This window comes from Thalassophryne amazonica, chromosome 6 (assembly GCF_902500255.1).
Source record: "Thalassophryne amazonica chromosome 6, fThaAma1.1, whole genome shotgun sequence".
In the NCBI taxonomy this organism is placed as follows: domain Eukaryota; kingdom Metazoa; phylum Chordata; class Actinopteri; order Batrachoidiformes; family Batrachoididae; genus Thalassophryne; species Thalassophryne amazonica.
The window spans coordinates 101,963,111-101,976,538 of record NC_047108.1 but is presented as its reverse complement, the minus strand read 5'-3'; the positions used below and the strand labels follow the sequence as shown (position 1 = coordinate 101,976,538).

General features: G+C 42.9%; 1 protein-coding gene across 1 annotated transcript in view; it reads right to left on the bottom strand.

The window, feature by feature from the left end:
- Positions 1-12,431, bottom strand: part of cacna1fa (calcium channel, voltage-dependent, L type, alpha 1F subunit a) — a 58,953-nt gene extending 46,522 nt beyond the window's left edge. The window contains exons 1-3 of the mRNA XM_034172990.1: positions 12,205-12,431; positions 5,476-5,665; positions 5,267-5,372 (exon numbers count right to left, since the gene is read on the bottom strand). Of these exons, the coding sequence (XP_034028881.1) occupies positions 5,267-5,372; positions 5,476-5,665; positions 12,205-12,223 (315 nt within the window). The 5' untranslated portion in view covers positions 12,224-12,431. The remainder of the gene's footprint in view (positions 1-5,266; positions 5,373-5,475; positions 5,666-12,204) is intronic.
- Positions 12,432-13,428: the final 997 nt, after the last annotated feature.

Here is a 13,428-nt window from a genome sequence, read left to right as displayed (position 1 = left end):
ATGAGGTCAAACCACAATGCCATTATGCCATTATTAATGCCATTACCATTTAACACAAAGCAGTTATCTGCTCAACATTTGTCACCTTCAGCAAATACGCATAATCGCTACATTTAAAGGTTTTCACATGAAAAGTGACATTTCTGACACTCACCATGTAAGTGTCAGGAACCTAAAATGACTCAAAGATCCAGCTGAAGAACTCTGACTCAGGAGATCCAGAAGTGAAGCTATAACAGTGCATTAAGAGTTAACTAATGTCTTTATTAATAATTTATTAATGGTGTTCATTTTAACTAAGACATACATTACCATTCATCAAGTCATTTGGCTGCTCCCATTTTTGCTTGATCGCCACAGCATATTAATTCATTGGTATTTAATGCTTATTACTGCATTAACTAATATAATCACCATCAATAAATCATTACTAAACACATTAGTTACCTCATAATTCACTATTAATTATTGTTTATTATTGCATTACCTAATGTGATCACCATTAGTAAATAATTGCTAAACACATTAGTTATCTCTTTATTCGTTGTTAGTTAATGCTTATTACTGCTTTAACTAATGTGATCACTTTCAATATATTATGAACACTATTAAGAAATCATCACTAAAGACAGTTGACTGTTAATTAACTATTATTTAATGTTGTGTGTTGGGGGGTTTGGCTGGATGTTTTTGTGTTGTTTTCTTTTCTTTGCTCTCGTGCAAACTGGTTTTTCTCTGTGGAGAAGGTGCTGGCAGAAGAGTCCTTCACCCTCATCAGTATGATTTGCAGCACCTGTGGATGATGCTCACGTGCAAACTTAAAGACTTTCAGCTGAAGCAGATAATGAGATGGCATTCTGCATTTAAGCCATGAGTGATTCAAGCAGAATTGCCGGGAACTCGACCTTGTGACGTTCGTTTGTGAGACGCTGAGGACCGCGCCAGGGTTTGACACATCGTGCCTGTGAAGGAGGACGGGTGAGGGACACATGCTGTCAGCACACATCAGAGGTGATTGATTGTCTGAATAACTGTTAATAGTAATTTGGCATTTTGTTACGCAGTATATTTGAACATTGATGAGAATTGTGCAGCTTGCTTCTCACGGCCGTGGCGTGCGGACTGATGATCCTCCACCTGTTGTGAGAGGCTGCTCATTTACATAAAGCTTAAATTCAGACCTGAATGTGTTGCTGATAGTGTGTGCCTTTGAAGGATATTAGTCGTAGCTGCTGACTTACCTCACCTTTTCTATCCTTCACAGAGTCAGTTTGTCGTGTCCACCTGGGGGGTGTTTGGCGGTGAACGTGAGTCCAGAAGCACCGGGCTTCGATCCCTTTGGGCGCTGGAGAGCGCGCCGTCCTTCACTCCACCAGACAAACGCGCTTTTATGTTTGTACACTGAGTATTGCACAAAAGGGGGAAAATAAACTTGTTTTGTTTTTTGGAACCGCTTTCTGGTTATTTAGCGCTGGGTTCAGTCAGACGCAGGTCCGCTCCTCAACCCGCGTCGGCACATAACAGTAGTTCCCGGCCATTCTAAAATGGACCCAGCGGCAGAAGCGGTTCCATTTGCCGAAGGAGTTCAAGAACACTTGCAGAAAATATGGGAGCAATTACAACATCTCGCAAACCAAATTAAACAAACAGATGCCCGCGTTATGGAGCTTGCAGCGCAAGCCGTTCTGCTTCCTGCTGGTCCAGCTGCGGCACCATCGATACCGGTGCAGATAACTCCGTCACCCAGAGATTCGGCTTCCGAACCGATTATTTGTCATCCGGAGCCTTATGCGGGAAACGTTGAAGCCTGTGCTCCGTTTTTGATGCAATGTTCTCTGGTTTTTGCTCATACCGTTGCCCAACGGTTGCTGAATCTCAGGCAGGGGAGGCGGAGTGCGGCGGATTATTCTGTGGATTTCCGAATTTTTTCTGCTCAGTCCGGTTGGAATGCCGCAGCTTTAAGAGGAGTGTTTGTGGATGGTTTAAACGATTCATTAAAAGACGAGCTAGCAGTCCGTGACGATCCAAAAGATTTAGATGAGCTAATATCTTTGGTTATTCGTCTAGATGATCGGATAAAGGAGCGTGGACGCGAGAGAGGGCGGACATCAGAGCGGGTCTTTTCGTTTCGGGGCTTTCCCCAACACAGATCTGGGCTGCCTCTTCTTCGCCCCACTGAGACTCCTCCGACAGGACCTCTGGCTCCTCTTGCGGATGAGTCCATGCAGCTCGGACGAGCTGAAGCAGCCATATTGCCCTGTCACATAAGCGTCAAGAAAAACAGCGATGACGTATCTCCAGGTGTTCTGGGACAGGCATACTAATGGACACAAAAAAAAAAAAAAATTATTTGGGCTGTTTTTGTTTTTTTGTAAGGGGTTATAAATTGTTTGGGGATTTGGAGGTGGTTCTGGTGGAGTGAACGACTGGCGGTTCGGAGCTCGGCTGGACTCAGCCAATCGTTAATTTTTATTATTTGAATTTAGGTATTTTCTGTTTGGGATTGGGTCATTTTGTTTTGTTGTTTTTTATTTCCCTGCTTCCCTAACCCCAACCTCACTCGCCCTAAGACCGTTCGTCTTGTGGGTTGTGGGGTGGTGCAGGTTGGTCACGCTGAGTGTTTCTCAGAAGACCTCTGCACCTAGGAGGGGGTTGTCAGGGGCGTTTCTTTGTGGGTTTGGTTAGGGCCCGGTTCCACTCCAGCCTCGGTGGGCCTTTGACCGTTCGTCATTGGTGTTACCGGGGTGTGGTGCAGCGGGAACATACCTCAGTTGGAGGGGTGGGCCGATCTGTTGCCGTTCGCCATTTCGGTAGTTCCGCCCCTCACGATAGGCTGGTGGTATGGTCGGGTAGGGGCACCGGACGTATTTCAGGTTTTCCGCTGTGCTTCGGGGTTGGGACCGGGTTAGTTTTTCCTGTTTCCTTCCCCGGCTTAGTAATTTTGTGCCGTTCACCAAAATTGAGCCGACGATGGGCTCTGGGAGTGATCTGGGGTCTTTCGGGGTGCTGGGGGAGGTAACAGGGTTTGTCGGTTGTTTTATTTGCCCCCGGGGTAGTTTAATGAAGTCCGCCGGGGGTTGGATTTTTGTGTTTTTTACTTTTCCTTCCAGGTTCCACCTCCAGGGTTGATGGGACGGTCCTCTGGGGGGGGGGGGGGGGGGGGATTGGCTTGTGGGGCCGACTAGCCAAGTGTGGCCGGGTCTGGGGTTCCTGGGTTGTGGGGAGGGTGCCTCCTGGGGTTGATGGTACGGTCCTCTGGGGGGGCGCTGTTGCTCCATGTGTACCTGGAGACCTCTGTGGGATTCCGGCTTTGGCTGTTTCTCCTGGAACTGGTGGTAAAGGTCTTCTGGGGGGTGTTGGGCTCTGCAAGTCGTTCTGGGGGGGTTGTTTCTTATTTTTCTTTGTGCATTTATGTTTGTATTGTGTTGTTGGGGCTGTGTTGGGTTTTTGCATTTGGGAGTTTTTCTTTTCTTCCCGGGGTTGGATGGGACGGTCCCCTGGGGAGGTTTTGGGTGGGTTTTGTGTTTTTCTTGTATGTTGGGTTGTATATGGGACTTTTTTGGGGTTTTGTTGATGCCAGCCGGCCTTCCAGCCGCGGTGCCCTGTCCTGCCGTCTGCTGTGGACCTTGGGAGCGTTACGCCGTCTGCTTGCTGTTATGGACCCCGGAGGGAGGTGCTGTTCTCGGTCCTGGTTTGTTCGGTCGCCGGGAGGCTTCCCGTTGATGGGGGGGTACTGTTGTGTGTTGGGGGGTTTGGCTGGATGTTTTTGTGTTGTTTTCTTTTCTTTGCTCTCCAGGTGGTATGCAAACTGGTTTTTGTCTGTGGAGAAGGTGCTGGCAGAAGAGTCCTTCACCCTCATCAGTATGATTTGCAGCACCTGTGGATGATGCTCACGTGCAAACTTAAAGACTTTCAGCTGAAGCAGATAATGAGATGGCATTCTGCATTTAAGCCATGAGTGATTCAAGCAGAATTGCCGGGAACTCGACCTTGTGACGTTCGTTTGTGAGACGCTGAGGACCGCGCCAGGGTTTGACACATCGTGCCTGTGAAGGAGGACGGGTGAGGGACACATGCTGTCAGCACACATCAGAGGTGATTGATTGTCTGAATAAGTGTTAATAGTAATTTGGTATTTTGTTACGCAGTATATTTGAACATTGATGAGAATTGTGCAGCTTGCTTCTCACGGCCGTGGCGTGCGGACTGATGATCCTCCACCTGTTGTGAGAAGCTGCTCATTTACATAAAGCTTAAATTCAGACCTGAATGTGTTGCTGATAGTGTGTGCCTTTGAAGGATATTAGTTGTAGCTGCTGACTTACCTCACCTTTTCTATCCTTCACAGAGTCGGTTTGTCGTGTCCACCTGGGGGGTGTTTGGCGGTGAACGTGAGTCCAGAAGCGCCGGGCTTCGATCCCTTTGGGAGCTGGAGAGTGCGCCGTCCTTCACTCCACCAGACAAACGCGCTTTTATGTTTGTACACTGAGTATTGCACAAAAGGGGGAAAATAAACTTGTTTTGTTTTTTGGAACTGCTTTCTGGTTATTTAGCGCAGGGTTCAGTCAGACGCAGGTCCGCTCCTCAACCCGCGTCGGCACATAACAATTTAATGCTTAATATTGCATTAATAAACATGATGACCATTAATAAATGATTACTAAATATAGTGATTCATTTTTATTAACTGTTAATTATTGTTACTGCATTCACTACCATGAACATCATTAATGAATGATTACTAAACATACTAGTTAAATCTTAATTAACTGTTAATGATTATTAATTCATGTATCTACTTTTACTGTAAAATGCTACCAGAAATGTACATATAAATATATAAATTGCTCATTTACATTTTTGCACTGTTTTTTTATTTAATTTTTTTAGTAGGCAATAGGTATTGGATTATAAATAACAAATTTACATGGTGATGTAATAAAGTTGTCATTTTAATTTAATAAATCACGAGAAGGGGTAGAAATGTACTTTCTGCTCCTTTTAAAGCATTGTTCCTTTGTTGACATTTTTTCTTTTTCGTTTTTGTTTTTTATTTGAAATTCATTCATTCATTCAATGTGCAGATATGATCAGTCCATTACTAACTAACATAGCCTCTCTCTCTCTCTCTCTCTCTCTCTCTCTCTCTCTCTCTCTCTCTCTCTCTCTCTCTCTCTCTGTCATGTGTGAGCGTAACTTTGCTAAATAAGAAAGCAACATTTTTACAGTTTTTAAGTAAAGCAGCAGCTTGCCGGTCCACACTCACGAGTTTGTGATTGGTGGCGTTGGAGTCATCATCTGGGTACGGTTTTGTGACTCCCATGGCCACACAGTTGGCAAAAATGGCAAGCAGAATGAAAATATCAAAGGGCTTGCAGGGTTACAGTTAAGGATGCTAATGGCCGTGTTGCAGACAGAAACAGTCTCATGGCATCTCGTATGCAGGTCTGATTTAAGGAAACGGTAAAAGGATATTTCCACTCCACGAGGGCCAGCGCTGCCATGCGGATGGGGTTGCTGAGGGTCAGGCAGCAGAGGGCTCGGGGGGCCCTGAGGGCAGACTTGTTTGCTTGCATGGCCTTCTTGGCCCCCCCTCCTCTTTTTCTGGAGGAACCCGTTGATCCGAGGGTGTCTGATTTTCCTCCATCGCCCCCGGGGGGAGCATCTGTCAGAAAACAGGACACACAGTCACGCCATTCTTTGAAACAGCATCCTGCATGTGAGCTTAATAAAGCATGTAAATACAGTTAGGCCCATAAATATTTGGACAGTGACACATTTATTTTATCCCTGTTCACCTTCACAATGGATTAGAAATGATGGAACATTCAAGATGTGCTTGTAGTGTTAACTTTGAAAAACTGTAGCTGTCCAAATACTTATGAACCTGACTGTATTACATGACCACTGTAATAATGGTCACTACTTTAACAATTATTACATTAGTGGATGGAACTGGCCTGTTTTTGCAAATGACTAATGAAATAAAGGTTACGATTGTAATAATTATTAATATAATGAAAATTCAGTAAGGTATGTCTTCTAGAATATATTCCTTTTCTAAGGTAGAACTCTACTAGTGTATACTAAGGTATATCTAAATATCTAAAAAAGGAAGAGTAGAATAGAGTAAAGTAGAGCCACTTAGGTGCCTGGTCTTTAGAACCAGGGATGGTAGGTTGAAAAGCTTTTTTATCCCATGGGAACTCTCCCTACCCACCCAAGCGGCTCAAGATTATGTATAATTGATTATGATTACGATTATGATTGATTATGTATAATTGATAATGATTATTATGAAATTTCATGATAATAGTGGTTGATGTCGCAGGTTGAAAACTTGTAGAATTTCAATCTACCAAAATGTAGGAACAGGCATTCTCAGAGAAACGTGCCGGTCATCTGGTCAGCTGAACGCATCGGTGCTCGGCGCCCACGTCATCAGAGCGCTGCAGCTTCTGGGAATTGTAGTCCTGATGTGATGACAGCGGTTCCTGACACTCTCCGGGCGCTGGATGGAAAACGTGGAGTGGATTTTAAGATACTCAGGCCTATTCAAAGATGTCAGTCTGTCAAACCGACAGAAGTCTCCAGTTTGGGTCTTATTAACATCAGATCTTTGTCCGCAAAATCCCTGTTGATTAACGATCTAATTATGGATCATCATTTGGACATGATTGGGTTATGTGAAACCTGGCTCAAACCCACAGCTGTTCTTCCTCTGAATGAGGCCTGCCCACCAGGGTACACATTCAGTCACATGTCTCGTTGTGTGAAGCAAGGCGGGGGTGTTGCTTTTATCTATAAATCCAAGTTTACCTTCTTGATTGTTGGGGGGCATAAATATAATTCGTTTGAGCATCTGACTCTCCGCTCTGCCCATGATGCTACATATTGTCAGGGTCAGAAGTATGGAAATCAGTCATGCCATGTTGTCACTGTTTATAGGCCTCCTGGCCCATATTCTGAATTTTTAGATGAATTTGGTGCATTCATCTCTAGCCTGTCAGCTAGTATGGACAACATTTTGATTATTGGTGATTTTAATATTCACATAAATAAGCCCTCTGATCCCCTTTGCAAGTCATTTATGGAACTTGTGGATGCGCTGGGATTCCAGCAATGTATTCAGGATTCAACACATACTAGTGGAAATACCCTTGATCTGGTACTCACACTTGGCCTTGCTGTCACAAACATTGACATTTTGCCTCTTGTCTCAGTGATCTCTGACCACTCATTTGTTAGGTGTGCATTTATGTTGCCGCACCTAGTGGATCGAAAGCCTTGTCTTTCTTTGCGGCGACGCATTACTCCTTCAATTATGATAGAACTCGAAGCCAGACTGCCTGAAATTTTGGCCTCGGGGTTAGAGAATATTCAATCAGTAGATAGTCTTGCGGATGGCTTGAACTCAGCGCTCAAGGCCACACTGGACAAGGCTGCGCCTCCTCTCTTGAGGACACGCCTTCCCAAGGCATACTCACCTTGGTTTAATGGTTACCTGCGTGACCTTAGGCAGAAGGCTCGAGGTTTTGAACGGAAATGGCGTAGTTCTAAGTTAGAGGTGTTCCATCTTGCATGGCGAGATGCTGTCTTGGATTATAAGCAGGCACTACTGGCTACAAAGCGTACCTATTATTCTGATTTGATTAATAAAAATAAGCATAATTCCAAGTTTTTGTTTGAAACTGTAGCACTTCTAATTCATGGACAGCCACCTGTTATTCACTCTCCTTTCTCAGCACAGGACTTCTTGGATTACTTCGAGAAGAAAATTGAGGATATTAGGTTGAGTATATCTCAGCAGGCTTTGGCCCAACCACTGCATATTGCTGTGGAGGTGGATGCGCCCACTGAGGTGGTATCCAGATTTACAGATTTTGATGGTATCTCGCTAGGCGCACTGCCGAAGCTCGTGACGTCTACTAAAAGCACAACCTGTTTAATTGATCCTATACCAACAAAACTGTTTAAGGACCTGTGGCCCATTCTTGGACCAACTGTGCTGGAAATTATAAATCTCTCATTAACTTCTGGATCTGTTCCTAAGTGTTTTAAGTCTGCAGTGATCAAACCATTACTTAAAAAATCTAATCTCGACCCTAGTGTATTGAAGAATTATAGACCGATATCAAATCTGTCATTTTCTTCTAAAATCCTGGAAAAAGTGGTCTTGCGACAGCTCGTGGACTACCTCACTGAGAATAATCTTTTTGAGCCACTGCAGTCTGCTTTTAGAAAATTTCACTCCACAGAGACAGCACTTACTAAAGTAGTGAATGACCTTTTGCGAGCAATGGACTCGGATATCACTACGGTCCTGGTGCTGCTGGATCTTAGTGCTGCATTTGACACTGTGGATTACCATATTCTACTCAATAGGCTGGAGAATCACTTTGGGATTACTGGAACTGCTCTTGCATGGTTGACGTCGTACCTGTCCAGTCGTTCCTACTGTGTATTGTGTAATGGAACCTCCTCCGATCATAGAGACATGAAGTTTGGGGTTCCTCAGGGATCCGTTTTGGGCCCATTGCTTTTTTCTCTTTATGTAGCACCCCTCGGGAATATACTGCGGCGTTTTGGGATTCCCTTTCATTGCTATGCTGATGACACTCAATTGTATATGCCAATAACTGCTGGTAATCTTACTCACATAAAATCCTTGGAAGATTGTCTTGCATCAGTAAGAAGTTGGATGTCTAGTAACTTCCTACTTTTAAATTCTGATAAGACTGAAGTTATGGTTTTTGGTCCAGCGAGATATCGGCATCAATTTGATCAGCTAGCATTTAGCTTAGGTCCGTGTGTTATACATCATACAGATAAAGTGAGGAACCTTGGAGTAATTTTTGATCCTGCGTTGTCCTTTGATCTCCACATTAGAGACATTACAAGGACTGCCTTCTTCCATTTGCAAAATATAGTGAGGATTCGTCCTATTCTGTCTATGGCTGATGCTGAGACTTTGATTCATGCGTTTGTCTCTTCTAGATTGGACTATTGTAATGCTCTATTCTCTGGCTTACTGCAGTCCAGGATCAGGGGTCTTCAATTGGTTCAGAATGCTGCTGCCAGACGTTTGACACGGAGCAGAAAGTTTGACCACATTACGCCAATCTTGGCGTCCCTGCACTGGCTTCCTGTTTCTGCAAGATCGGATTTTAAAGTACTGATTTTAGTTTATAAAATTGTTCATGGACTTGCACCTCCCTATCTGGCTGACTTGATAAGCCCCTATGTACCAGCTCGGGCCCTGCGTTCTCAGGGTGCAGGACTTCTGTGTGTTCCCAGGGTGAATAAAAAGTCTGCCAGTCACAGAGCTTTTTCCTATCATGCCCCAGCTCTGTGGAACGATCTGCCGGCACACATTCGGCAGTCGGACACTGTGGAGACCTTTAAATCACGTTTAAAGACTCATTTATTTTCCCTGTTTTATCATTAGTGTTATGATGTGTTTTTAATCTTGTATTCTTTTACTGCTGTCTTTCTTTTATGGTTGTTTTTATTGTGTTTTAAAATTTTAATTGTTTTTTATGTTGTGAAGCGCCTTGAGATGATTTTGTCATGAATTGGCGCTATATAAATTAATAAATTTGAATTTGAAACGTGCACCCCTGTAACCCCCCCACCCCTCCCAAAATCCTCGCTATCTATTTTATGTTAATTTCCCCAAATTTCCTGTATTGTCAGTTGTGTCAATAGCATGGCCCAAGCAGAGGGTCACCCCTTTGAGTCTGGTCTGCTTGAGGTTTCTTCCTCAAATCATCAGAAATGGTAAATAGTAAATGGACTGCATTTATAGAGCGCTTTTCCATCTGCATCAGACACGCAAAGGCCTTTACAATAATGCCTCACATTCACCCCGATGTCAGGGTGCTGCCATACAAGGTGCCCACTACACACCGGGAGCAACTAACAGGGGTGCCCAAGGTCGGTCCTCGAGCTCTACCTTCCTGACACTCTTAGTTGTCTCCCTGTTCCAACACACCTGAATCCAATGAAAGACTCATTAGCAGGCTTTTAATGAGCATTTCACTGGATTCAGGTGTGTTGGAACAGGGAGACAACTAAGAGTGTCAGGAAGGTAGAGCTCGAGAACCGAACTTGAGCACCCCTGAACTAGGGAATTAAGGACCTTGCCCAAGGGCCCTTAGTGATTTTCCAGTCAGGCTGGGATTTGAACCAAGGATCCTCTGGTCCAAAGCCCAATGTTTAACCACTAGACTCCTTGTAGATGGACCATCACCTCCACTAGAGGGAGGTGATGTACCAGAGGGAGTTTTTCCTTACCACTGTCAACTGTGTGCCTGCTCTTGGGGTTGGTAACGTTAGACCTTACTTGTGTGAAGCACCTTGAGGCAGCTTTGTTGTGATTTGGCACGATATAAATTAAATAAACTGAAATTGCAATTATGTGTTATAACATTAGTGTTAGTTATTCTAATAGTGACAACGTCAAGTAACCACTGTTGTAACAACAGACACTGTTGTAATAATTATCAACGGCCACTCATCTAACTACTTCACAAACAAAAGAATACACTGCTAAATCAAAGGTTTGACTGGTCGTGTACATACTCAACAGTCCATCCTAATTTCCAAGGTTTGCTTCATTTTTTTTTTTTATTGCATTAATGATGGGCATTACAATAGGGACTTCATCAAGAAACCACTGCTGTAATAACATGCACTTATGTAATAATTAGCAGGAGCCACTTGTCTCACTGTCTTTAAACCTTCATGTTCAAATTTCAATACTTAAGTTTTTTGTTCAAGTATTAAATATATGTTATTATTATTATTATTATTATTATTATTATTATTATTATCTGTGATAGACTGGCGTCCTATCCAGGGTGTACCCTGCCTCATGCCCTATGACTGCTGGGATGGCCTGCAACCCCCCACCCCACCCCCCACATCTTGTGACCCTTATTTGGAGTAAGTGGGTACAGAAAATGGATAGATTTTTAGATTTTTTTAAATGTTATTTTATTTATTGTTTTGCAATCCATCTTTACTTCATTACTTATATCAACAGTGACAGTTATTACAGTAGTATCACACTGAGCAACCACTATGGTCATAGCGTGCACTATTGTACTGCTATTCCAATAGTAACCTCATTGAGCAAACCACTATGGCAATAAACTGCACTATTCTAATAACTGTCACATTAGCGAGAGCTGGTACAACAGCTGGTTGATTGATGAGGTTACCCTCATCAATCAACCACATTGTAATAATTATTAGAGTGTAATTATTATATAGGGTGTTTTTAATTCAACAGTTGTATTCCTGTGGTCCACATCAATTCTAAGTCAGCTGTAAGACACCAAAATAACTGGATTATTGGATTATTGTAATTATTACAATATGTGTCTGTTACAACAAATGAAGTCACTATTGTTATAACTATGACTATTGTAATAAAAAATAAGCAACAATGGAATTAGAAGGGATTGCTAAATATTTTATTTAGAATAATAAGAATTCCTATTATATCTAACACATAACACAAAAATATAATTACTGCCATAATTATTGCTAAAGTAACTGTTGTTACAAGTGTGATTGGGAAAAACTAGCCTGTTTCAACACCAATGTAATAATTATGACAATACTGACCATTATTACAATTGACAGCTATTACAGTAGAGAGTTATTATAATAGCGGTTGCAACAATGCTGAGGTAACTTGCTGCTACTCTGTCAAACAAACATAAAACATATAATCCAAAGAAGAAAACTCTGGCCCTTGCAGCAGTTTTAGCTGCCCTCCCATCATGTGACAGTTCATGTTTTCATATCGAACACAGTTATGCGAGGATATGACATCTGGCTGTAGTAGCAGACAGGTACTCTATCCTGAAGGCCTCATAAGACCAGATGTGACCTACTTCTTTAGTGGCACTTAGCATAGCACTATAGGCTCCTGAACACCTGCTGATAAGCACTTTATCTCACTGAGGTAAAACGTACAAAGATGGAGCTCAAACATATATTATATAAGAAATAAACGGAATTATTATGGAAACAGGAACCATCAGCTGTCTGTTGTGCATTAATGATCATAAAAAAAACAGCAACAACAGCAATCACAAAAGGTTGACCCATTGATTCATGAGCACACGTTAGTTTTATATGACTCCTAAAAGAAATTCTAGTGTGAGCAGAAAAACCTGCAGCAGCTCCTACCTTTCTTAGCTCCATCCATGTCCACTTCAAGACCGAATCACTGCAGAAGAAACACCATCAACAATTCCTCAGCGGATCTGCAACACCTAATACATCACAGATATGAGTTTGGCCCAAAAAGAAAGCACAATCTAAGAGTGTTTTTAAAGGCCATCTGCAGCCTGGCAGCATTTCACATGCCAATGAGGCCGAGCTGCTGCAGACCTTCTCCTGCTCACCACCTGTATGTGCCCCAGAAATCTGATTACAGCCAACTTCTAGTAAATGATCATGATTAGAAAGCAAAAATGAATCAGTAAGTAAATGAAATTCAAAAAGTGCAAACGTCTTTGTCCATGCAGGCACATAGCGGTGAGGAACACAAAACAAAACCTGTCCTCAGTGATCATCCGTAAGGATTACAGGAGCTGAGCCGTTTAAAAGGATGACAGTGGAAATCTTTCAAGGAGGGGTGGAGATGAACTCGGGAGGAACCTGCTGCCCCTGGGGGACTTTGTTAAATTTACTTTGCAAAGTTAGAGCTAATAAGAAAGAATTTGGGGGGGTACAGATGGACTTTGATGAAGTACTTTACAGAACAAAGTGTGTAATTCAGCACCTTGGACAGAAGCCAGCAGGTGTAATAACAAGAAAGTGGCGACAGGGGGCGTGCGTGCATAGTGAATATAAAGAGTTTATTGCATAAATAATAAAGCAGGTGTCATGGAAGCACTTACTCATACTTGAACGACATGAATATAATCACACACTTTTTTTAATCTTTCAGAGATGTTCATCATTAAGATAAAAATGAAGGTTATTAATCCTGCAGGAGAAATTTCAATGTCGCAGCAGCTTAAAAACCAAAAGACAAATAACATCCAGGTAAAGGGATGAGTTCGGTCATGTGTAACACCTTGGGGTGACTTATGTTATGATTTGGCAATGTATAAATTAAATGAATTGAATGACTAAGTGTCATACAGAGTGCGGACAGAATCTCTGACTTCTCCCTTGTGAATTTGTTCTTCAGAGATGGGTTCTGGCTCCTGATCTGTTCCGTGCTTGCATGGACCGGATGTGCAGTAGATTTGTGAATGCGTCAACGTAGGTGCCTTTCTCAGTCAGGAAAACTTTGTGAATCTTGACCTCAACATGTGATGCTGTGATCTTTGTGGAACCGACAGATGCCCTGGTTCCAGCACTTGAGAAGCTGAGCGAGTAGTCTGAGCATCTGGACCTTGA